The sequence below is a fragment of the Notamacropus eugenii genome, chromosome 1, assembly GCF_028372415.1.
Source record: "Notamacropus eugenii isolate mMacEug1 chromosome 1, mMacEug1.pri_v2, whole genome shotgun sequence".
Taxonomy (NCBI): Eukaryota; Metazoa; Chordata; class Mammalia; order Diprotodontia; family Macropodidae; genus Notamacropus; species Notamacropus eugenii.
The window spans coordinates 562160220-562187151 of NC_092872.1; the positions used below are offsets into that span (position 1 = coordinate 562160220).

General features: G+C 34.7%; 1 protein-coding gene across 4 annotated transcripts in view; it reads right to left on the minus strand.

Moving 5' to 3' along the window:
• SNTG2 (syntrophin gamma 2) overlaps positions 1 to 26932 on the minus strand; it is a 668997-nt gene that overhangs the window by 249526 nt on the left and 392539 nt on the right. For all 4 annotated transcript variants that reach the window (XM_072634327.1, XM_072634328.1, XM_072634326.1 and 1 more), the window contains exon 9: positions 13672 to 13799. In XM_072634327.1, coding sequence (XP_072490428.1) covers positions 13672 to 13799 — 128 coding nt within the window. The remainder of the gene's footprint in view (positions 1 to 13671; positions 13800 to 26932) is intronic.

Below are 26932 nucleotides of genomic sequence, written 5' to 3' on the forward strand. Positions count from 1 at the left end.
ATGAACTGATGCTGAGTGAAAGGAGCAGAACCAGGAGAACACTGTACACAGTAGCAACCACAGTGTTTGAGGAATTGTTCTGGGAAACTTAGCCCTTTACAGCAATGCAAGGACCTAAAGCATTCCCAATGGACTCTAGAGGCAAAATGCCATCCACATTCAGAGAAAGAACTATGGAATTGGATCACAGAATGAAGCAGAATATTTTCTCTTGTGTTTTGTTTTGTTACGATTTTTCTCACAGTTTCTCTCATTCATTTTAATTCTTCTGTGCAACATGACCAATGTGTTTAATAAGAATGTGTGTGTTGAACCCATATAACATTGCATGACATGTCAGGGAAAGAGGGAGAAGGAAGGGTAAGGGAGGGGAGAGGGGGGAAGGAGTGGGAGAAAATCTAAGACTTATGGAAGTGATTGTAGAAAATTGAAAAAAAATAATAATAAAAGATATTAAACAGAGCTTATGGGCAAACCTAGAGCTGTGAATCAAATAAGAATAGGGGCACAATAGGAGTTCTCTTCAGACAAAAGTAGAAGACCTGAAGAAAAATCCTACGAAGAGTAATACTCCCTGTGAAGCATAAATACCTCCAGGCTATGTACCATTTAACAACTAGTAGCAAGCTGCTTAAACAACTAGTTGCAAGCTCTGGGGTTAGTTAGTTTGAGAGGCTGCTTCAGCCCCAGGCAGAGGAACTTTTGTTCCCAGGAAAGTGACTGGAGTTGGGAGTCTGACCTGGGAAAGATCTAGGGAACCTCTGCTGACAAGGAATGCCAGATCTTGCTGTGATGTGGAGAGTAGTGGGGTGTGAAAGAACCAGCACATGCCCAGTGAATGCAGAAATATTGGGACAAAAAGCCCCTGGCTGGGGCCACCTACAGGACGATAGAAATTTGTTTTGAGTAAAAGGTCAGAGGGGAGAACTGAAGAGGGTCGGAGGCCAGAGGTGATTATGAAAACTAAATTATTATCAAAAAAATACACAGGTAAGCAAGAAAGAATCCAACCATAGAGAGCTACGATGAGAATGGAGAAGGCCAGGGTTCATCTTTGAAGGAGGATATTGAAGCAAAGAAAACCTCCTCTACTCCTGAGAGTAATGTGAAATGGTCACCTGCCCAAAAAGAATTCATTGAAGAATTTAAAAAAAGTTTTATGTCACAACAACCCTAAATTTACTTCCTTATCACTCACAATCACACATTCCAGTTTACTCTCTGGGACAAAGTGAATAATTCTAATCCCCTTCTCATGTGGTTCCTTCCAAACACATAAAGGCACTTATCCTGTCCCTAATTGCCCGTTTTTTTTTCTTCTCTTTACAAATCATGACCATTTCCTTCAACTATCTGAATACAGCATGAATGTGAGGTTCTTCACTGTGGTTTCTCCTTTAGGTATGATCTATTTTTCATAACTGATGAGCCACAGAAATGAACAAAATATAACTTACTAGGTTATAAAAACTAGAGTTCTCATCTCTTTATTCCTGGAAACTATTATTTAATGTAACCTCAAATCACATTAGCATTTTTGACTTCCAGATTATATTATTTAGTAATACTGAGATTGAAATTCACTGAAACTCCTAGATTTTTTTCCTGGACAAATTATTTTCTGTTCATAACTGGTCTCTCTTAAAGTCATACAGGTGATTTTTAAAAATTCAAATGTAAGACTTTATATTTATCCTCATTATATTTCACCTTATTAGGTTCAATTCAATGTTCTAACCTGTCAAGATCTTCCTGGATCCCACCATTCAGGGAGTTAGCTCTTCCTTCAAACTTTGTGTCATCTACAGATTTGTTAAGTGTGACATTTGTGCTTTTACTTAAGTCAGTTATGCAAATAGTAATGTCATAGGAACAAAAACAGATTCCAGTGGGTACTCCATTTAAGATCTATTTGTTACCAAGCCGTTAATGATTTCTCATTGGATCTTGCCACTCATCCAGTTCCAAATTCATCTAATTATAATATTATTTAACCATAATTGTCAAACATATAGCTCAGAACACTCTTCAGTATGGCCCCAAAATAACTGGGAAATATTCAACAAAATTAGTGAAAACACAATACAGAAAATATTAATGTAGTGTTCTTAATCAGTAATGCAAAGAAGTTTGACACCAGTTTTAGCCCAGATCTCCTCATCATTTCCACAATTAGAGATACAGAAATTCAGACAGAGAGAAATGGATTTCCCAAGACATATAGTGAGGTAAACACCATCTATGTACCAGGTACTCTGTTACATACTTTAGAAATATTATCTCATTTGATCCTCTCACAATTCTTAAAAAGTAGGTACGATTACCTATTTTAAAGTTCAGGCAGATAAAATTTATACCCAAAGTCACATAACTACTAATTGGTTGAGGTCACACTTGAACTCGTCTTCTTGAATCCAGGCTTAACTCTCTATCCAGTATGACACTTAGCTACTTCAAATCTGCATCATATCTCACGAACACAGAGTTTTGGGGATGATATTTAGCCTACTGAAATATAAATAAAACACTTTTGTTGCTTAACAAAATATGCTTAATAGAAACAATCTCTGTTTTAGAAACTGCCTTAATTCCACTCAATTTCTTAATGGGAGAATGATGACCATAAGATACAGAGCTGTCAGGTATGATTAAACACTTACTTTACTACTACCTGATCCATCTCACCTCTCCTTTCTATTCTCAGCACTACCAGCGAAGAAGTTCTGGACTCTAATAACAATATACTCTTATCAAGTCTTCTTATGCCCAGGGCCTCCCCACAATAAACCATCCTTTATACGTTAGCAGGATTCTTGATGTGCAGTTCTGATTTTATCATTCGATTGTTCAAACATTCTAATTTTCCTGAGTATCTATGGAAAAATATTCAGATTCCTTAGTCCGGCATTCAAAGTCTTTTACAATCTGTGATCATCCTATCTTTCTATCTTTATTATCCATAATCCCCATTAAATACTTTATAACCTAGACCAAGGATTCTTAATTTTATTTGTATATGTGTGTGTGCATGCGTGCATGCGTGTGTGTGTGTGTGTGTGTGTGTGTGTGTGTGATGGACCTCTTTGATAGTCTGGTGCAGCTGATGGGACTCTCCTCAGAATAATGTGCTTAAATGTGTTAAATAAAACATAGAGGATTGCAAAGGAAATCATTTATGTTGAAATCTACTTATAAAATATTAAGATATGTTTTTGGACACCAGCTAAAGAACTCTTGGTTCTTTTCAAATAAACTTTCTCATTGTTTTATGAACATGCCCCATACTTATTTTCCTCTTTCCTTGTTAACTTTGTTTCTTGCTCATGGAATGTCCTCCCTAACATCTCTTCATGGTATATTCTAATCATCTTTAAAATGAGTTCAAATGCTATCTTCCCTTATCCTAAACCTCAAACGTATTTCCTTTATCAAAAGTTGTATAGCTTGTTTTTTTAACCTCTCTAATACACTCAAGATATAGCATCCTAATTACTCTGTGTGCATTTTATTCCCCACTACTATACTCTAAGCATTACGATAGGGAATATGTCATTTATCTTGATGTCTCACTTAACTCCTAGATCAATTCCTTTGCAAGTAGTTGGTTCTTAATAAATATGGGTTGAACATATTCATATGACTCATGTATTTCTATGGAAATATAGGTGTATGTACATATGTATGTATGTATATATGTATGTATGTGTGTATATATATATACATACATAGTGTGTGTGGGTGTATGTTTTAATCATTTAAAACTGTATTTTGGAACCCTGTTGTGTGCACATGTGTGTACATACATATGTGCACAAATATGAATGTATGTGTATGTATTTATGTATACTAAAAGTTCTTAGTACCAGGATCATAGAATTTTTTAGCTTTTAAAGGAAACTTAGATTTTTTTTAGTATTGGAAAGAACCACTCTTTTACACATGAGGAAACTGCATCTCAAAGAGATTAAGAAAAGTGGTCGAAGTCATATAGAAATCAGAGACTGTATTTGAATGCAGGTCTTTTGGGTTTAACTCCAGAGATATTTGCTACCCACTATTCATAATATTGTAGAGAACTATCTCACTATCATCTCATTAACATACAGATTCTATAATTTTACCAAAAAATGACATTTTACATGCTTCCAGGAAGATTTACAGTTGTTACAATAGTGAACATTCAAAAGTTTGCAATTTTGATTCAGTAGAGTAAAATATAAATAATAAATATTTTTATATTAAAGATATAAAGATACAAAAACTATAGATGTAAAAGATATAAATGTAAAAGATAAAGATATAAAATATTTTTATATTAAAGATATAAAGATTTATATCTTTAAAGTAAAACATTTTTGCAACAAAAAAGAATATAAGATGATATTTTTAATGTATGATCTTGTATAGAAAAAATGTTTATATACCACATGTCTATTCCTATTAAGTCCTACACAGCCCATCTAGAAAAACAGTATGTACAGATCACCAAATAAAAAAGAAAAGGAAAACCTTAAAAAAGGTGAACTCCAAAAGATAATGATGAGGTTACAAAAAATGGGAAAAAATCTGACAACCATGAGTATAGGCTTTCTTCTAGGCCTGGCTCTATTACTAATTTGCTGTGCTATTTTGGGAAAGGTATTTCATGTCTCCAGAATTCTGTTCAGAACTCAGGACTCATGCAGTTTCGTTTCACTGCATCCAGCTTACACTCCCTGGAAAGCATAAATATTTTTTCAATGGAGTCTTCCTAAAACATGGTATCTAAAACTGAACGCAAGACTCCAGATGTAATCTGACTAGGGATGAATTCAATAAGAAACTCATAAACCTCATTTTTGACCCAAGGCCTCTCAATGCAGCTGGTCTGAATTAAACTTTTTGGAACATGAAACTAAGAAGTGTGAAATTATTTGCCTAAGTTTACACAGCTAGCAAGTGGTACAGCTATGATTGGAAGACAGATCTTTAGATCAGTGCACTTTCCATTAGACTACATGACCTATTTTAATGTCTTTCCAAACACAAATAATAGATTCTGAGAGGAAGTAGGATAAGAGAAACAACAGGAAATATGTAATAAACTTGTTCTCATTATTCTCTAAAAGTTTATATAATTGTCCCATAAGCCCATTTGTAGCAAGATTTGTTCCTCCCACCATACACTCTTTTGGTAGCTCTTTGACAGCTAATTCAATTATTTATGTTGCATAAATTATTCCTAAATATTAAGAAAGCATTCTGTCAAACTCATGAGATAAATGAAGTTCTAATAAATAAACTAGGGAATGATAAAAAAAGAAAAATATTGATTAACCATGATTTCTATAAGATCTTACAAAAAGAGTAAAATAAATTATCCACAAAAGCATCCAGAATTAGGTTTATATCAAAGGTACAAAAATGGTTCAACATCAGGAAAAAACCAAAGCTACAAGAATGTCACAAAAGACTGAGGAAAAATCCTTTGAAAAAGGACAACACTCATTTTTAGTAAATGTGCTGTAAATTATAGGCAAAGAGGGATCTTTTTAAGGATGATATGATATCTGTCAAAAAAGAAGCTACATTTTTTATGATAAGGAATAAAGAAACTTTCCCAGGAAATACAGGTGTAAAGCAAGCATGTCTGCTTTCCCAAGTATTTTTAGATATTTTTTCTAGAAATTCTAGCAACAGCAACAAGACAAAAGAAAGAAATTAAACATATGAAGACTGTCAAAGAGGAAACAAAACTATCTCTTTTGACCAATTATACATATCACTTGGAAAATCTTAGGATATGTGCAAAAAAAGACATAGATAATAAATAACTTTAGTTGAGTTGTATCCTTCAAAATGCAAAAAAAAAAATGGTATTCTCATATACTAAAATTGAAACTCAGCAGGTAATATCAAAAAAGGAGATTCCATTCAAAATAACGGCAAAATTCATAAAGTATTCATGTGTCAATATACTAAACTACAATCAACCCTTTTAGAGGTATTATTACAAAATGCTCTTTAAAGAAATAAATGATTGCTCAAGTGCTGGACAAATATTCAGTATTCATGGCTGTATCATGATAATATAATAAAAGTGACAATATTTCTAAAGTTAATTTATTTATTTAATGGAACAGCACTCAAACTATGAAAGGGATATTTCATAGATACAGAAAAAATAATAACCCTCATCTTGAGTTAAAAAAAGAATGTCAATTAATATAATTAAAAGATAAGAACAAAGGTCAGATAGTACTTCTGGACTTCAAAATACATTATAAAGATACAATCATAACCATTTGGAAATGACTAAATATAGAAATTTGGATTAAAGGAAAATATGTTATTTGGAAGAATCAGATAATTCTTCATCATCTAAAATTTAATAACATGAAAACATTAAGTTAATGAGGAAAGAGCTTCTGTTTGATAAGAACTGTTAGAAAAATAGAAAAACAATGTGTTGGAAATTAGGCTTAGAAAATTTTATATCATTTTCCACAATAAATTCAAAATAGACATTTGACCTAAACATTAAAGATCATATCACTAAAAAAATAGAAGACTATATTCTTTTCACAGAGGGGAGAAAGTGAACTTTTAACTAAACAAGTGATTTAAAAAAATCACAAAAAAATAATAAGTTTTACATGAAAGCATTTGCATGAAAAAAATTAATCAACTAGAGTGGGAAGGAAAGTGGTTACCTGGGAGAAAAATCTTTATATCACACATCTCTGATTAGGGTTTAATATCCAAGATATGTATAGAAGTAGCATTAATATGTATGACCAAAAGACATTTCCCTCCTTGAAAAATGATCAAAGAATATAAACAGTTTTCAAATGAAGGATTACTAACCTTTGCATCCATATAAACAAATATTTTAGATCACTAATAATAAGATATTTGCAAAGCAAAATAACTAAGGCTCTGCCTCAGACCTGGCAACTTGGCAAAGATGATAAAAGAAAAAAAATGTCAGTTTTATACAGACTGAAAAAGATAGGCACAATGATGCATTTTTGATGCATTTGATTATTAGAATCATTTTGAAAAACAGTTTGGAATGAGTCAAAGAAAGAAATTAAAATGCAAACATACTTTGACCAAGAGACCCCACAAAGAGATCAATGATTAAAAATAAATTAAAAATAAATGATAAAAATAAAGTTCCTATACCCTCCAAAATATTTATGGTAGGATTTATTTTTTTGGTAGCAAAGAACTAGAACCAAAGAAGATGACCATTGACTATAGAATCAATAAATCGTCAAACACGAATGTAAAGGAAAATTACTCTGTTGTAAAAAACTTGCACGAGTTATTTATAGAAAAGCATGGAAAGAAATAATGAATCATGCAAAGTGAAGCACAAATAGGAAGGCATTGTACAAATTTACTACAACGATGTTAAGGAAAAGAACTCAAAGTAAAAAGCATTCAAAATGGACTGTTGTCAAATTATAAAGACCAAGCACGGCCCAAAGAAAGAATTTTCATCTTTTGTAGAAGTGAGGCTCAACACCTAACAGGCAGTATATAATTTCCGACATTGTTAATGCTTTGCTTTTATGTTGCTGATTTATTTTCTTCTTCAGATGATTGAATCAGGTAACATACAAGGTATTTTGCAAATCTAAAGGTGCTATAAGAAGCATTTAAATAATTATTCCTTTTGAAAAATACATTAGGAAATGTAGATGATATAAAACAAGTCATAATTAAAAATCTGTTTCAAAATAAATTTGGGCACAGACTAGGTTTTATATAAACCATCTTCTTAGGCTCCTCAGTACACCTACATCACTTTTCATGCCTTCAAAAGATAAATAACCAGAGTTTCACAGTTCAGCCTGCTTAGACCTGGTTGATTTGTGCTTCTCCTTATGTTATAAAACCTAAGAGAAAAAACTGACCTTGGTGATATAGTCAATATGTAGTTTCAGCCTGCAAGCAGCTCTTTGTGTTACTAATGTTATTTTAGCACATGCAAACAATATAAGTGATTTACAATAATGCCATATCTGAAGTCAGATGTTTGTTTCTTTATGTTTTATATTTCTCCTTTGTGTTTCCATTCTGCAAATGCTAAAAACCCTCCCCGAAATTGTGAAATAGAGGTCAGCAAAGCTTTTAAGCTATGTTTACATTCATGAGATTTAAAAATATTGCTGCCTTTTGGAAAGTCAGGAAATTGTCAGTCTGCCAACTAGCTTTTCTAATGCAATAAGAATGACTAGGGGAGGTAAATAGCCCAGACAATAAACTATCCCCTTGCTTTCTATTTAATTCTTTGTAGACACACTGCATTTATCTTAATGATGGCTTTATGGATGGCTTAATAGGTCAAAGTCTTCAATCTTGAGGAATAAAAATAAGTCTTGAGATATTTTCAGAACCTCAAAATAGCAAGTAAAATCTACATTTAGTTAATAATTACAAGAGAGTCCCATCACTTCCAGGCTAGTGTAGGTGACATTTCATCTTGTGTCCTGCAGGCATTTTGGCAGTGGGAGAATAGGGCACAACTGGTGACAAATGAAAAGTATTAATCTTTAAACTCATGTGACTGGGATCCCACCTCTTTTGTACTTTAGCTGGCAAAAAGACAGAAACCTGCTCAATAAAGGTAGAAACTCTATTTTTCACAATAGCCTATTCATTTCAAATAAACTATGAGAAGTACATCAGAGGAGAATTGACATATCTTTGTCAAATCTGACATTATAATCTGAAAGCTCTATTACCTTGTTTCTGATGAACCTAGACTTTTCTTCTTCTTCTAAAGGTTATGATGATGAAAGCATTATTCTTTCCTGGAGGGCTTTTGGGTTAAATATGTTATTATTGTAAGTAATATCCTTAACCCAAGACTCCTTTGTTTATGGAACTGGTGCTGGGTTCTTGATGGCTATTCAAGAAGAGAAGTTTTGGAAAGTCCTACCAAGATGACTGACTATTTCTGTTGCAATATATAAAATAAGATGATGCTCTTATAACTAGAGCTGGAAGAAGCCTGAGAAATCATCTACTGTAATCAACTCATTTTACTGTTGCAGAAACTTAAGCCAAGGGAGGCTAACATAACACAGACAGTTAGTGGCAGAGTTGGATTTTAATGTAAAGTTCTTTGACTACAAGTTCTACATTCTTTCAAATTCAATTTTGGAATACCAGACTAACTCAGAGGATTATCAGGTAATAAAATATTTAATCAAATACCACAAGGTAGTGTCATACATAATGTGACTTGTAGTCAGAAAGACCTAAAATCAATGCTGCCTTAGATACTTCAGGGACATTTTACACTGGGTAAGTCATTTAGCCTCTTTTCAGCCTCAGTTTCATCACCTTTAAAGTGGGGCTAATACTTCATGGGGTATTGTGAGGATCAGAAGAGATGCCACATAAAAACAAAAAGCTTTGCAGATTTTGTAGCATTACATAATTGCTAATTATTACATTTATCATAGGGGCATTTTCAATTACTTTCTTATTTATATTATATTAAACCTTTTATTTTTGTTTGTGCTTTTGGATTAATGTATCTTATCTTTCCCAAAAGTGTCTTCTACCTTCTTTAAAAAAAACTCAGATATTCTATTTGGTCTTAAATTTCAATAATAAAATAATTAGCATTTATATAATTCTTTAAGGTTTGCAAGGTACTTTATAGATACTTTCTAATTTTTGTATCCTCCCAATAACTCTGGGAGATGGGTGCTATTACTATCTCCATTCTTCATATGAACACACTGGGACAGGCAGAGGTTGTAACTGTCCCAGGGCCACACAGCTAGTCAGTATCAGAGGGCAAATTTGAACTTAGGTCTTCCTGACTCCCAGTTCAGCACTCTATACTCTTATGCCCTCTAGCTGAATTCCATTTCTCCATGTGCATTACATGGACTATGATCTTTCAGAGCATCTCTTCTGCTATAGACCTATTCTTTGTCCTTCTTGACCTATGATCCCGCCACCCCTCAGTACTTTGGCCACAAAAGCTCATATAACTTCACTTTTCCCCCTTTTCAATGTGGACTATTAACTATTAACCAATTGAACTTCACGTGTCCCTCTGCTCTTGAATCCCTACCAACTTTATCAGTCATTTGACTCTTCTCTCTTCAGAGATAATTTCTTCTAAATTTTATGATCATTTTTCAGTCCTTGACATTCCTGCTGCATTTGACATTGCTTACCACCCTCCTTCTCTAAGATAGGCTTTTCTCTCTTTGTTTTCTGCTCTTACCTGTCTGACTGGTCATCCTCAGGCTACTTTGCTAGCTCATCATGCATATCATGCCCCCTAACTCTACCTGCTCCCTAAGGCTTTGTCCTGGACCCTCTCTAGATTCATATACACGTGATTTCATTAGCTCCCATGTGTTAATTATCATTTTTATGGGAGTAACTATGGAACTACGTACTCAGTCCCTATTTCTTCTATGAGATTCAGTGACCACATCATCTATTACCTATTGTATGTTTCCATTTGGATGCCCTAAAACATCCTGAAGTCAATGTGGCCAGAACAAAACTCATTCTCTTCCTCCCCCAACTCCTTCCATGTTCCAAAATTCATTATCTCTTTCAGGTTCATATCCCAACATTGTCTGCATGCTATCTTCCCTTTAAACTGTAAGCTCCTTCTGAGCAGGCATTTTAAATTCTTTTTTCTTTCTTTTTTTCTCCAAATTTCCATCTCCAGCATTATTATTTTGTACTTTAAAATATGCGAAGCTCTTTCACTTCAGCTCCTGCACCTTCACTCCCATGCTCCTTTTTTTTCTTTTTCCTCCCTTTCTTTCCTTCCAACTTAGCTGGCACATAGTAGGCTCTTCCCAAATGCTAGTTGACTGACTGACTGATTCCTCACTTACCCTCATCATACATGTTCAATTGGTTGCCAAATCTTATCAACTGGATTGCCATAATATTTCAAACATATAAATGTGTCTCCCTGTGCACAGAGCAACCATCTTAGTTCAAGTCATTCCTCATTCTTGAACTAGATTATCAAAACATCTTTCTAACTGTTCTTCTTGCCTCAGATTATCTAATTCTTTCCTGTCTATCCTCTCCACAGATTACAAGACGCTTTTCCTTAAATATAACTGTGTCACTTATTTTCTCAACCAAATCTAGAGGCTTGTTATTGTATGTGGGATCAAATATAATGCCCTCAGTTTAGGTTTTAAAGGCTTTCATGATCTAGTCCCAATCTATTTAGAGACAGAAGCATGGTGTAGTGGATAGAGCTTTGGGTCTGGAGTCAAGAAGACCCAAGTTCAAGATGATCTCAGACATTTAATAGGTGTGTGACCTTGGGCAAGTCACAAGTTGCTTTCCTCAATTTTCTCAAGTATAAAATGGGGATAATAACAGCTCCTACCTCCCAAGGTTTTTGTGAGGATCAAATGAGATAACATTCATAAAGTGATTAGCACAGTGCCTCTTTCTTGTTCCCTATTTTCCCAGCCTCATTGTCCATTACTCTTCTTCCCATATTCTGTGATCCAGCCAAACTGGCTTTCTTGCTATTTTCTCACAAATGAATCTCCATCTCCCATTTCCACACCTTTGCAATGCTCATTCCCCATGGTTTGAAGAGATTGTCTGCTCCCTGATCCTTCATAAAAAACCTCTCTTTTCCTTTAAGATGTAATTCAATCACCATCTTTTACATGACAAATGTCCTGGTTGCCCTAACTTCTAGTACCTTCCCCTTCACTAAACATTTATAAGTAACTACCTTGGATTGACTTACTTTACATTTATTCTGTACACATGTACTTGTTTTCTCTCCTTTAGAATGTAAACTCATTTTTACATTTGTATCCTCAGAGCCTAGCATAATGCCTGGCACAGAGGGCACTTAATAAATTATTATTAATTGATTGTTATTTGAGATAAACAGGCAGATTATATATGTAAGGGACTTCAGTCAACTAACACTTTGTTTGCTCCCTCCTACCCCCAATTGAAGAGATGAAGTTAAGTAGCTTCACCAAGGTCAGTGTCTAGTTAGGGAAAATGCTAGGGACGAGCTCAGATCTCTTGATTCTAAGGTAGCAGCTATAAATGATGATGACTATATTATATGTACCTTTATATATTCTCCTGTTTACCAAAAGACACACAAAGTACCCATATATGTATATACATAAACGAGTAGACATATTTCTGTTACATAGCCTTACATTTAAAAATCTATACTGAAAAAATTTATTTTCCTTCACTTTCTGTTACAAACATCTGGAAAACACAACAATAACAATAATCTTTATAACCATCAATTAAGCAACTCTTTAATTTTTGAAAGAAGAGCTACATACTTATATATTCGATCTTCACAACTATCTTGTGAAGTAGGAGTTATTATTATTAATCTCATTTTATAATGGAGCAAGCCAAGTCTGAGGGGTTAGATGACTTGAGCAGGATTATTCAGCTAATACATTTTTTTGGAACATGATTCAGCACTTTATCTATTGTATGACTTATTTTCCCCTTACCACTTCATCCTAACCATCACATATATTCTAATTCTTATAATAAGAGCAGAAATGGAAGATATTGCCAGATTGAATCTTTGCTCTGTGACAGAGGCTGGGCCTTGGGGAAAATATATCTTTTTTCTTTCTCTGCCTGTATTCTTACTCTGAAAGTTGAGCTTACGTTCATGGAAGAGAAAATTATTCCCCTGTGGGCAACAGTCAGAATAGCTGCTGACTCTGAAAATCCTTTTCATATTTTTTTTTCCTGAGTTATACCAAGAAGAAAATCTCTACTATCATCCTCAGGAAGAGGTGACATTCTACCCATCAGCCAACAACTTAACCAAGGCAAATCTAAACAGAGATCCTTTTACTAAAGCTCTTCTCTGATACCTCAGGTGTTGATTTGACCGTGGGTTGTTAAACACTATGTCAATAGAAGATAAACTCTGTCAGGTTCTAACAGTCTTTAAAGGCTTCATGTGTGGGCGCAGTGAGATGCTGCCAGTCTGTCAAATGAGATTCATCATTAGTAGACTGGCCACAGCAATTCATGAGAACCATGTACTAAGGTATTCAGGGGTTTAGATCTTTGTAATTGAAGGAAGTAGCCATACATGGATTATTGAAAAATCAAGAAAACATCCAAACTATCCAAAGGAATAACAGTAGTATTACATGCCAGCAATCATTGTTAAATCTAGAATAAACCTTAGAGATCATCAAGTCCAACTCTGTCAGCTCTTTCAATGTCTCCGCCCCCCTCCCCAATTTTAGAGATTTCCAGGTGGTAAGCTAGTTCTAATACTAGAAAGCAAGTCTGCTCACTCCTAAACCAACTATCTCTCTATGCTAAATCGAGAAATGGTGTTTTCTTTTCCAGTAGGTATAGATGACATGAGCCAAGCAACCACAAGATATAAATAAATTTTTTCATCAATATTTTGACAGGTCCTTTATTTTCTACATTTTCATTTTTTTCCCTTTGTAGTTTTCCTGAATATAGGAAACCATTATTGAATATTTCTGGAATATTTAAAACAATAACAAAATATAGTAAGCAAGAAATTTTATAGTAACTAAATGAAATAGGTGGAGGTTATAAATAAATTTTTATGTATGCTTATCATAAAAATTAAATGCAATTCATTAACTCTTTCCCTTCAACATGATGATTACACACCTTAATTTATCTGTTCCAGCTTTGTACCTTGAGATTCGAGCCATAGAGAGAGGAACTGATAAGGTGTCTAGCCAGCGCTTCTCATATTTTGGTTCATTAGCTATGGGCGAGGAAGGTGATGATGGTGCCTGTACAGAATAAATGAAAATCAATAATCACAGTCTATCAGTTCAGAATGAGCCATATATACGGAATGGGTCTATAATCTAAAAATAATGTTCTACATAATTATGATTATTAGACCATATTAATTATACTGAAGCAAGAAATGGAATTATTTCAAGGTCTTTAAAATTCAGTTCTCAAATTTTGAGTGACTACTTATATGCTTTTATTGAAAGTAAATTCATGAAAATATCAAGTCATAGAAAATTAATAGAAGCTAGTTTATATAATAGAAGTGAACAGTTGTAGTGATGCAACTTCTATAAGAAAACTATTCTTCAATCCTTTTTACTGTTGAGGGAATTTTTTTCAGTCACTGATTATTTTGAGGGATCATAATTTCAAATATAAACTAAAACTAATTAGATTATTTATTTTAGTTGTCCTGGTTAGAAAAATCTACCTTAGATTTATAAGAGGGGTCTTAGACATAGGGAAAGAGAAGGTCCTGGCAGAGGTACAAAGAGGTAGAAATGAAAGAATTTGGTGATGGAGAGGTGTGTGTGTGGAGAGGGAATAAGAAGCAATAGGATGGAGGAGAGAATGGATATGGGTAAGTGAGGAAGGAAGCCAAAAAGAATCGAAAAACTTGAAGACTTGGTCTACTATAAGTGTCTACTTATAAAATTATTGTTGTATTGATTAATATTTTGTGCAGTTTTTTTACATGAAAATTATTTTATACAGTGGATATCTTATTCTACATAAACATAAAGGATGGTGGCACAACAGATATTTACCACACAAAATACAAAGAGAAATTCTAGTAATCACAGACTGAACCCTTCAACTTGATGAACCATTTCAAATCATTACAGCAAAAACACTAAATAGCTGTCAAAATTATTTCACTGTAGAGGAAAAAAAGAACTCATACATGAATTGTGGGATTTGAAAACAAAGCATCTAGGCAATAAGGTGACATTTTTTCACTGCTGAAATGTAGATCATTTTCACCATTCATGTCTTACCATTGAAAAGGCTAATTTCATATACTTTGGATGACAATCCAGGACAATAATGAGTATTTACAGCATGATTCTTGAATATTAAGTGGAACAAGATAACTGTAGGAAGACTGTAGAATTAGAGTTATTTTTTATTTATCTTTTTGGTTTCCTCAGCCCCTACAACTGAGTCTTATACAGAGCAAGAACTCAGTAAACACAAAGATATTCATATATATATATACATATATATGTATGTAATACATGCATATGCAGGTATATTACCTATATATATACCAATATGTATAAATATATAAGTATTCATATTTATTGAATAAATGAAAATCTATAATTACTTCAAATAATTATTTTTTCATGAAAATATCAAGCCATAGAAAATGAACAGAAGCTAGTTTATATAATGCAAGTGAAGACAATCCTTTCTGTTGAGGCTACTTTTTTCAGTCACAGTTGTATTGGGAGATCATAATTTCAAATATAAACTAAAACTAACCAGAAGTATTATTTATTTTAGCCGTTCTAGTTTGAAAAATCTACCTTTGATTAGAGTAATTTGTAGAAATAATTTTAAATATCTACAAATTATTTAAATATTTTAAATATCTAAAGATTTTGAATTAGTATCCACATTTACTTATTCTTTATGTTAGAGGAAGAGAACCTTACTATAATTTGCCATAGCACTTTCTCTCTACGTTCTTCCACAAATTGGATCCCCTTGTAGTATCGAGGGGACCATGCTTCATGAGAAATTGTCATAGAAGTGTAAACTGTGTCAGATCTTATCAAACTTGAAGAAGTTTTGAATACAGGTCTGATGACAGACTGTGTCTGATGTCTGAGGACTAGCCCAGCTAAGTACCTAGAGTCTCTATATTAGATGACTAGTCAACAAATCTTAACATGAACATTTTAACCATAGCAATTCATGAAACAAAGAAAAATTCAGAACAATACTCAAACCTGTCTAGCTCCATTCCACCTCATTGGGAGGATGTTTAACAGTTAAAAAGTTGATGATAAATAAATCCTTCTCATTTCTTATGGACTTCATAGTTACTAGAAGATCTGGGATTAGGACAACTGATAGAACACTAAGGAGATAAGATGGGGTCGATTTTCCCATCCTACTTCTACCTACGGGAGAAATTTTCACAAGTTGTAGTGATGCAACTTCTGTAAGAAAACTATCGTTCAATCCTATTTTGAAGAAAGGAAAACAAAACATGAGGTTCCATTCAGTGTTACAACCCTGGAGAAATGATGTAAGTTTGGGATTTTATAAGCACATTTAGAGATAGGAGAAGTCATCAGACTTCCTTGTACATTTTCCATGCTGCTTAGACACAAATGAATTCTCAACAGGTCTTTGGTTTGCCAAAGGCCACACCAAAGAAATAAAAGATATCTTGTAAATTATTATTGAGGAATATTTGTAGTCAACATAACCACAGATAGTGAAACTCAGAACATAGATTCTGACTCTCCCAGAGCTTCCCTGTGTAAAAGGACAACCCAAATTTTCTCTCTTCAGGACACCCAGCTCCCGTGAAGTATGGTATACAGGCCCATGTCAGAGGATGGAATTAATGTGATAGCTTCTGAGTTTTTCCTTCATGTACAGAAAGTATTCCATCTCTGATGTGTACTGGAGATATTTTAGTATTTTCCTTAATTCTCAGATATTCAACAGCAACGATTGTTGGGCACACCAAGTACTATTTGTTGTTCTTATATCTCTATGTTTTGGAATTTTAGAACAATTATAATAGGCTGGGGAAGGGTATTAAAGGAAGCAAATAATGAAGGAGATGGGGGAAGGGAGGGAGAAATAAGCCTAGCTCACCCCACGACTAGTCTTGCAAATTTATTATTCATTGCTTAGAAATGGAGACTTCCCCTTGACTATAGCCTGTAAAACATTTTATTTCACATTTCCTAGAATTGAGAATAAGACAACAGGGACAGGAAACAAAAAATATCATTAAGATTGTCCATAACCTGAATATTTTAAGTCAGCTCTTAACTGTTACCACTTCTGAGCTATTAACCAAACCTTAAAGAATAGTATATAAATACATGCAGCAAAAAGGCTAACATTCACTCACTCATTTTTCTAGTTTTTTTTACTGATTTATAAATCAGATGTTCTTACATATATAAGCTCAATCGGCCAATAGCTATAAAGTAAAAAAAAAAATGCTTCCACTTCAGTATCTACAAATCCCAATTGTTTGAGGGAATGAAGAAAAGAGCTGGCTTTCTCAATATGATGGGAAGAAAACTCCAGTTTTCTATAGAAGAGGCAAATCCACTCCCATACATTATAAATAGGAGTATAGGTAAGAGAAAAGAAGAGATAGGTCCTTCAATAATAACTTTCCTTATCTTTTGCTTTATCAACTTGCTAAGTTTCTGCAAAACCACCAAAGGATCTAAGTTAGGAACCATGGCACTTAGCAGCTAAATTCCATCAGGGACATGTGAACAAGGAATAAAAGAGTCACAATTAAAATCAATACCAAATAGTTTCTTAGTCAAAGGAAAACAACATGCTAGGTAGTAGTAATATATTTGGGGGAGCTGATTATTTCTGTTGTTAATGTTACATGAAAAAGGCATCAAAGACCTTAGTATTTGTACAGGCTTATATTCCAACTAGTTCATTTTATAAAAGAAACAATTCAAAGCGAGGAAAAGGAATTTTCATTTCTTACACAGTAAGATACCTAACTATTTTTTTCAGTCTGTTTCAACAGATTCTACCTCTTCTTGAGAATGGAGAGGTAACCAGGGGAAAAAAATAAAACTTTGTTCCTTTGAAATCAGCCAAAAAATATAAAACACTAACACCACCAATAGCTTAATAACTTGTAGAAATAATGTGGCATGAGGCCACCAGCTGAACCAAAACATAGTAGGCTGTAGCTGCCAGTTTTTCATGACTTCAGTACAACTGATGTACAAAACCCAGGTAAATTAGGTGTTTCAACTGCTGTCCACTTTTAGTTCTTTACAAGAAAATTACAAGAGAGAGCACAGTCCACTTTGATCCTTATAATTTATACCAACTGTCAGAAATCACATCAAGATTCTAATAAAATTAATATCTACAATATGTTTACTTAATTGAAATATAGGAAAGGATTTAACAAGTAAGTCATTCAGAATCGATAGATAACGATTACAATCTTAGGTCTGAAAGAAAATATAATATACTTCAAAATGAAACATAGATTTAGAGAGAAGGTTTTACATAATGGTTAGTCATCTCTGACTTTAATTTGGACCATGGGATCCTGAGTAAGTAAAATTGATAGGGAATTCAGTTCGTTTCCTCTTTTATAATGTGGGCAAAGTTATGAAGATGGGGATTAGATATCAGGTTCCTTCTGGCTTTGACATTCTATGATTTGAAGGTTCTCAAACTTTGTGGAGTTCTGGAATGCCCTTTTTCATAATGTCTTTTCTTCCTTTCAATTATATCAAAGTCACACATAAGTTTTTAAATGAAAGTAAATTAAAATTAAATTTGATGATAAGGAATTTTTGAGAACATCATAACATACACTGATGAGCAATATGACATAGTGGAAAGCACTAGGGATTTAGAATCAGTCAGAATACCTGTATTTAGAGTCTGGAATAAAGGATATCTAAGCATGCTTCCACTCTAACCAAAATGATTTTAAAACTGCAGGTATCCCAAGTCCTGTACAGCAGATCTGGGATTCATTGCCTCATAGAGTTCTTGTGTGTTACAAAACTTTTTCCCCCTTTTAAACAGGTATATTGACAAAGCGTCACAAAACTAGCATTGTTCCAAACTTGCTTGAAATATTAGTAGATGTGTCATTGTAACAGTACAGAAATTGTAAACAAGGCCGACATTTTGCACCTACTCAAAAACTATATTCTTCATTCATGCTGTCCTAAAAACTCTTTAGAAATAATACTCTTAGTTCCTAGAGCTTTGATACACATCAATTTTTTTCTCTCTGTTTGTTTTTTTCACCATGCCAGTGATGTGACCTTACATTCTGAACCACTTTCACAATATAACACTTCATTTATCCAAGGTAATTCTACCTAGTCTAGGCAGATAGGTGGTGCAAGAGGATAGAGTGTGGAAGTTGGAATCAGAAAAACCTGAGTTTGAATTCTAATTTGCCATCTATAAAATCCAAGGCAAACCAATTACCTTCCCTGTTTCTGTTTCTTCATCTGTACAAAGGAGAAAATAATAACAGGACATATTTTACAGGGTTGTTGTAAGGATCAGATGAGTTATCATATTTAAATCACTTTGCAAATCTCAAAGTGCTATATAAATGCTAGACATTATTACTATCATTATTATCACTATTATTACTTATCTGGAAATCACTTATAATACAGCTTCATTATAATCCAAGGCAGCTAAGAACATTCAAGTAAAAACAATGAAAAAAATTAATAAAAAGAAAATAACTGGCAAGCTGTTAAAGTAGGTCTCATAAGGTCCATGCACAACTTTTATGCACTTCATTTTCAGAATAGTCCCTTAAGATGCTGGGTTTGATTTATTCTTCTTATACACAGAATTTGAGTAAAACTAGTTCTAGTTGCCTGATCGAGAGATTTGAAGCAGCACAGTAGAAAGGGAAGTTATGGGCTGTATGAAAACTTTATGAATTAGTTACTGAAACAACATTATAAAACAAATATTAGTGAGTAAAGAGATAGAACTACAAAAAGCAGATATAGTAACGCAAATAGTATAATGATCTGGGGCCATTCACTAAAGGAGGAAAAGAGTTCTGTTTACCTCAGATCCTTAGAGTAACATTTATTAGAGGGGATAAACAAGAGATTTATCTCAAGGGGATCACTGTATGACAGAAAAGTACTATGTGCATATATTATATATATATGTGTGTGTGTGTGTGTGTGTGTGTATGTGTGTGTGTATCTATCTATCTATCTATCTATCTATCTATCTATCTATCTATCATCTATCTACCTATCTATCTATCTATCTATCTATCTATCTATCTATCTGTCTATCTATCTATCATTTATCTACAAAGTAATTTATAGTGACACCCCTCCTGAGGGTGGCAGGGAAGTATATAATGTCTTATATAGGAAGAATTTTACCAGAAAAGATCATACTCCAATGGGTCTGTGTTCTCAGTAATGTGACTATTGTTTCCAAAAATGCAGATAGTAACCTATACAGGCAAGTATATTTTGTTCAGCTTTCAAGTATATACTCTCATACATTCAACATAGAAGATTCATCCAATATACTGAGGCTTTCATTTTCTTAACTATGTGTGGGTACCAGTGGAAGTTGTATGTTATCCATCAGTTATTCCTCTATCTTGATATAAGACTATTGTATCTTTTTATTCTGGTCACTCATTTCTTGGATTATGTCATTTATAGCACTCATACTGTATATCTTGTAATGTTTTGCACCTGTTCATGCCCATGTTGTATCTATTGCCTTTTGGGTGAAATATAATTTCAATCCTTCAAAGATTAGAATATTTTATTACTTGCAGTCATACATTATTAATAGAAAAATAATGTTATTAAAAAGTTAGGTCTCTGTTTCAGGGAGAAGTTCAATCATTGAAAGATTTTCCTAAAACAATTACTTTTTAAATTCTTTGGAATGGCTATGAGTCTCATTCAGAAAGCTCTGAAAGATCATGGATCTTGATGCCACCAGCAAAATATTCTCTGAAAATTGGAACATCAGGAAGACTTCATTCTCAATAGAGAATCCTTTGATACATGTTCAATAACTGGACCTTCATGATGGTGATAAGCACTTTTGGTAAATATCAATCATCAAGTTTTATATCCCTTTCCAGATGAATGTAGTATAAGTATTCACTGCTCTGTGATCCTTTAATTTTTCTTAGACTCTGTTTTATGACCTGAGGTCCATGCTGTAACTCTGACTTGTGATGCAGTTTTAATTTGGTATTCTGAACAAAAAGACCATCTCCTACCTTGTTTCTTGACATAGAGACATCATTGTTGAGATGACCAAGGTCAACAACTAGGTGGGTCTTCACTTGGGAGATGAGTTCAACTACTTGAGATACCCAAGGTCTAAACATTGAAAACATTTTTGATTATCCTAAATAGGTCATGCCACCATACAGATACTCTGGGAAATGTTCTTGAACATTCCTATAAAAATTCCATTCAAATCCATTATCAGTAGAGTAATCATTGCCAGCTGTTTGACAGCATAGTTGTATTTTATGTTCATCTGATGGCCAGAGATCAGTTCTTCCTTCCCATAGGTATTATCTTGTTTGTTAAGTAGAACCTTTCCCCCACTCTCTTCCTTCTTCCGCCTCTCTCCCCTTCCCATTTCTTCTTAAAGGTTTTAATTCCTGAACCTCTTTGTTGATATCTACTATCAACTTCTAGCAATGTCAGATGTCAATACAACACTAATAAAGTCCCTGGTAATGACTGCTGGAGCTGTTCCTGTCAGCATCAAACTGAACCAGTTTGATGGTAATAAGCTAAGCTTAGCACATTGGTACTTCCTCTTAGTGTACGAGTTGCTGAATAAAGCTGAACTAAGTTTTTTGGAAGTTATAACTGAATAGAGAGGGTGGGAAAAGTAGACTTATCACCATCCTCCACTTTTGCCAGAGAAAGAAAGGGATGTGTCACTGAATTCATGCTTCAGTACTAGGGAATTCCTTCTCTCTTAATTCATGAATCATTGACTGAGAGTGGGATGAGAACTTTTGACAGTCATGCCAGCATGGGGAGAACTTGATACCTTAACCAGATAGGGCAAGGGGTTAGTTTGAACCCTATGCCCCAGTGATAGGAAACTCTTCCTTTCTGTCTAGATCCTTAAGTCAAAGGCCAGGACCAAGATTAGGACCCTTGTCAGGCTAACCTAAATGAGACGGACTTTCTGCCTTCACAGAAAAGAATGAGGGCTAAGGACTTGAATATTGTGCCTCAATGGGAGGAAATTTCCCTCCTATTGTATCCCTTACATCCATATCTACTGACCAGAGGTAGGAACAGGAGTCTTGGATACAATGCCAATACCCCACTCGAAGGAAGCCACTCTCCTATTGTGGTCAAGGTGAGGCCTGAACACCTTATCAATACAATGAGGCCTTTCCTGATCCCAACCAGATGATAATGCTTTCACCCTGCAACCACCCTTGGGTAAATTATCTCATATTTATTTTGTATATGTTTTTTGAGTATGTGTGTGTGTGAATATATGTGTACGTATATAGCAAATTGATATTTAACCCATCTCCTCAACTTTTTTTTTCAGAACCAATTACGTGTAAATATCTCTTCCAATCTTATACTTGTGAAACTATTTTTATTCATGTGTATCCCTTTATATTTTCTCTGTACCTTTATACACATATGTATATATATGATATTTGCTTAATAAATGTAAAACATAAATTAAATTAAAATATTTTTCCCATATCAGTGCAATCTTTCCTCATCAAAAGATTCCTAATTTTGTTTTAATTTCAGTTTTACTACAGGATCATGGATGAAGGAAATGGTGGGGAGATTCAACATGCATACAAATAAATACAAAGTATATATTAAATAGGCAGATAGGTGGTATGGTGCATAGAGTGCCCAGTCTGCAGTCAGGAAGACTTACTTTCCTGAGTTCAAATCTGGCCTCAAACACTTACTAGCTATGTGATCCTGGGCAAGTCACTTAACCCAGTCTACCTCAGTTCCTTATCTGTCAAATGAGCAAGAGAAGGAAATGGGAAATCACTCCAGTATCTTTGCCAAGAAAACCCCTAAATGGGATCACAAAGATTCAGACAAGACTGACATGACTGATGTGAATGAATCACAGCATCAACACAATACTAAGAAGAAGAGTGGTGGATGGAGCCAAGATGGCAAAGTAGAAAGATGCACCTGCTCTAGCTCTCCCCCCATACACCATAAAATACTTGTAAAAATGACCCAAAACAAATTCTACAGCAGCAGAAGCCACAAAATGACAGAGTGAAAGAGATTTTCAGCCCAAGACAGCCTGGAAGGTCAACAAGAAAGGTCTAGCACACCAGGCTCGGAGCAGAGCACAGTGCAGGCTTGGCTGCCAGTGTGGCATGGATAGGACTGGAGAAGGCTGGGGCTAGGGATCCAAGGCAGCAGCTGTGGTTCCTAGCTTATTCAACCCACAAACACCAAAGGCAGTTTCAAAGGTCAGTGAGAAAGCTCTTTAACCTGGGTGAGAATGGAGCAGGGTCTTCCCCAAGCTCTGGCTCCAGGTAGAGGCAGCAACAGCATCCATTTTTAGAGCCCTCAGCCTAAATACCCTGGGGGAATTGAGCCACTGATCTGGGTCTCAGCCCTGAGTGGCAGTCCTGAGGTAAGGAGGAGATCTGGCCTGGTGGAGCTGGTGGAGGCTCTGGAGAGGGAATTCTATTCACAGATCCTGGGAAGAAAAGAGTGCTCATGGTTGCTCCCAGACCAGAGCACAGGCCAGGGGAGGCACAAACCCCTCTACATTGATTGTGCCACGTTGGAGGAGCTGAGAACTTACATGTCCCTAAAGTAAACCCTCCACCTGACAAAGGACTCAAAAGTCAAGTAACAGGCTGGGGAAATGCCCAAAAAAGGGAAAAAAATAAGACTAGAGAAGGTTACTTTTTTGGTGAACAGGTATTTTCTTCCATTCTTTCAGATGAGGTAGAACAACACATACCATCAGAGGAAGACATAAAAGTCAAGGTTTCTACATGCAAAACCTCCAAAATAAATATGCAATGGTCTCAGGCCATGGAAGAGCTCAAAAAGAATTTTGAAAATCAAGTAAGAGAGGTGGAGGAAAAATTGGGAAGAGAAATGAGAATGATGCAAGAAAATCATGAAAAGCAAGTCAACAGCTTGCTAAAGTAGACTGAAAAAATAATACCTTTAAAAATAGAACAAGTCAATCAGCAAAAGAGTTCCTTTTGCCAATGAGGAGAAGAATGCTTTAAAAAGCAGAATTTGCCAAATGGAAAAGGAGGTTCAAAAGCTTATTGAAGAAAATAGTTCTTTAAAAACTAGAATGGAGCAGATGGAAGCTAATGACATTATGAGAAACCAAGAAATTACAAAACAAAACCAAAAGAATGAAAAAATTGAAGAGTGTGAAATATCTCACTGGAAAAACAAATGACTTGGGAAATAGATCCAGGAGAGACAATTTAAAAATTATGGGGCAACCAGAAAGCCATAATCAAAAAAAGAGCCTAGACATTATCTTTCATGAAATTATCAAGGAAAACTGCCCTGATATTCTAGAACCAGAGAGTAAAATTAATCTCTAAAGAATTCACCAATGACCTCCTGAAAGAGATCTCAAAAGAAAAACTCCTAGGAATATTGTAACCAAATTCCAGAGTTCCTAGGTTAAGGAGAAAATATTGTGAACAGCCAGAATGAAACAGTTCAAGTATTGTGGAAACACAATCAAGATAACACAAGATCTAGCAGGTTCTACATTAATGGACGGAAGGTCTTAGAATATCATATTCCAGAAGTCAAAAGAACCAGGATTAAAACCAAGAATAACCTATCTAGCAAAAATGAGTATAATACTTCAGGAGAAAAAAATGGTTATTCAATGAAATAGAGAACTTTCAAGCATTTTGGATGAAAAGACCAGAGCTGAATAGAAAATTTGACTTTCAAACACAAGAATTAATAGAAGTATGAACAGGTAAACAGGAAAGAGAAATCAACTAAAGCTGAACTTTTACATTCCTACATGTAAAGATAATATTTTTAACTCTTGAAACTTTTCTCAGTATTTGATTAGTTGGAGGGATTATACACACACATACATACATACACACACACACACACACACACACACACATAGACAGAAGGTACAGGGTGAGTTGAATAGGAAGGGACATCTAAAAAAATAAAATTAAGGGGTGAAAGAGGAATAAATTGGGAGGAGAAAGGGAGAAATGGAATGAGGCAAATTATGGCTCATAAAAGAGGCAAGAAAAAGCTTTTTCAATGGAAAAAGGGAGTTTAGAGGGAAAAAGTGAAGCTTACTCATTACATTTGGCTCAAGGAGGGAATGACATGCATACTCAATTTGGTATGAAAATCTATCTTACACTATAGGAAAGTAGGGGAGAAGGGGATAAGTGGGGTGTGGGGAATGATAGAAGGGTGGGTAAATGGGAGGAAGAAGTAATTAGAAGTAAACACTTTTGGGGAGGGACAAGGTCAAAAGAGAGAGTAGAATTAATGGGGGGCAGGATAGGATGGAGGGAAATAGTGTTTCACAATATGGCTTTTATGAAAGGTTTTTGCATAACTACACATGTATAATCTATATTGAATTGCTTGCCTTCTCAGTGGGAATGGGGAGGGAGGGAGGAAGGGAGAGAAGTTGGAACTCAAAGTTTTAAAAAACAAATATTAAAAATTGTTTTTACATGCAACTGGGAAATAAGAAATATAGGTAATGGGGTATAGAAATCTATCTTGTCCTACAAGAAAAGACAGAAGATTGTGATAAGGGAACAGAGGTATGTGACAGAAGGGAGGGCAGATTGGGGGAATGGGCATTCAGAATGCACGGTGTCTTGGGGTGGGGGGAGGGGAGAGATGGGGAGAATACTTAGAACTAAAAAATGTCGTGGAGATGAATGCTGAAAACTAAATATAAATAAATAAATAAATAAATAAGAAGTGTGCTAATAATTGAGGGAAAGGAAGAAGAGATTAGAAAAGGCTTTGATTAGGATAGGGGACCTAAACAAAATCATAAGAAGTGACCTCAAAGGCTGTATAGTCAAACTTAAAGTTGAACACAAAGGCTCCATGTTAAATGACTGATATATGGTCATACATTCATTTTTCTGAAGAGCTTTAGTAAGAGAGAATTGATCATTTCATCTCAAAGACTTAACAATGCATTTCTGCATTCCATGTGAATTGGTCTTACTTAGGCTTACCCTTTAAGGGCTTTGTCGGTAAAATAGAAGAGACCCTTAGGGCTATAATGTAGTGTCAAACTTTTATGCATTCATAGAAATTGCATTATGATATATAGTATTCTGGATAAATATAATGGAAAATAAAATATTGGAAAGATACATATTGTAATGAGAAATTGTTTTAAGAAACTTTGGGTTCAAACTTTTCCTTAATCCAAGTTAGCACATTTATCAATGGTCTATGATTTCTTCCCTGCAAAAAATATAACACTTACCCCTAAATTAATTATCAAAGAAAAGTGTGCATTTAGTCTTAAGAAAATAACAGGTAGAGTCAGGATGGGGGAGTAGAAGCAAGGACCTGCTAGAGCTCTCCCCCTAAATCCTTCAAAAAACTGGTAGAAAATTACTCTACACAAATTCTAGAGCAGCAGAGGCCACAAAATGAAAGACTGAAATAAATTCCAGCCCAACACTATCTGCAAGATTGACAGGAAGGGTCTATTACACCAGACTGAGAGCAGAGCACAGTTTGGCATGGCCACCTGGACAGAGCTGCAGCAGGCCTTAGGGGGCTGAAAAGAGCAATCATAAGGCACTTATTACAATTGAACTGTTTACATTCATACATGGAAAGATGATATTTGTAACTCATGAGACCTTTCTCAGTATTAGAATAGCTGGAGGGAATATATGTGTATGTGTGTACATATGCATATATGCCTATATAGTATATGAATATATGTATATGTACATATATATATCTAGAGAGAGAGAGAAACAGAGAGAGAGAGAGAGAGAAACAGAGAGAGAGAGAGAGAGAGAGAGAGAGAGAGAGAGAGAGAGACACAGAGAGAGAGAGAGAAACAGAGAGAGAGAGAAACAGAGAGAGAGTGAGAAAGAGATGGCACAGGGTCACCTGAATATGAAGGGATGATGACTAAAAAAAAAAAAAAATTAAGTGTTCAGAAGAATGTACTAGGAGAAAGAGAAAGGGAGAGGTAAAATGTAGTAAATTATCTCACATCTTTACGATAGAGGGGAAGAAGGAGAAGATGAGAGGGAATAAGTGAGCCTTCTTTTCATCAGATTTGGCTTCAGGAGGGAATAACATACACACTCAGTTGTATATGCAAGTTTATCTTATGCTAC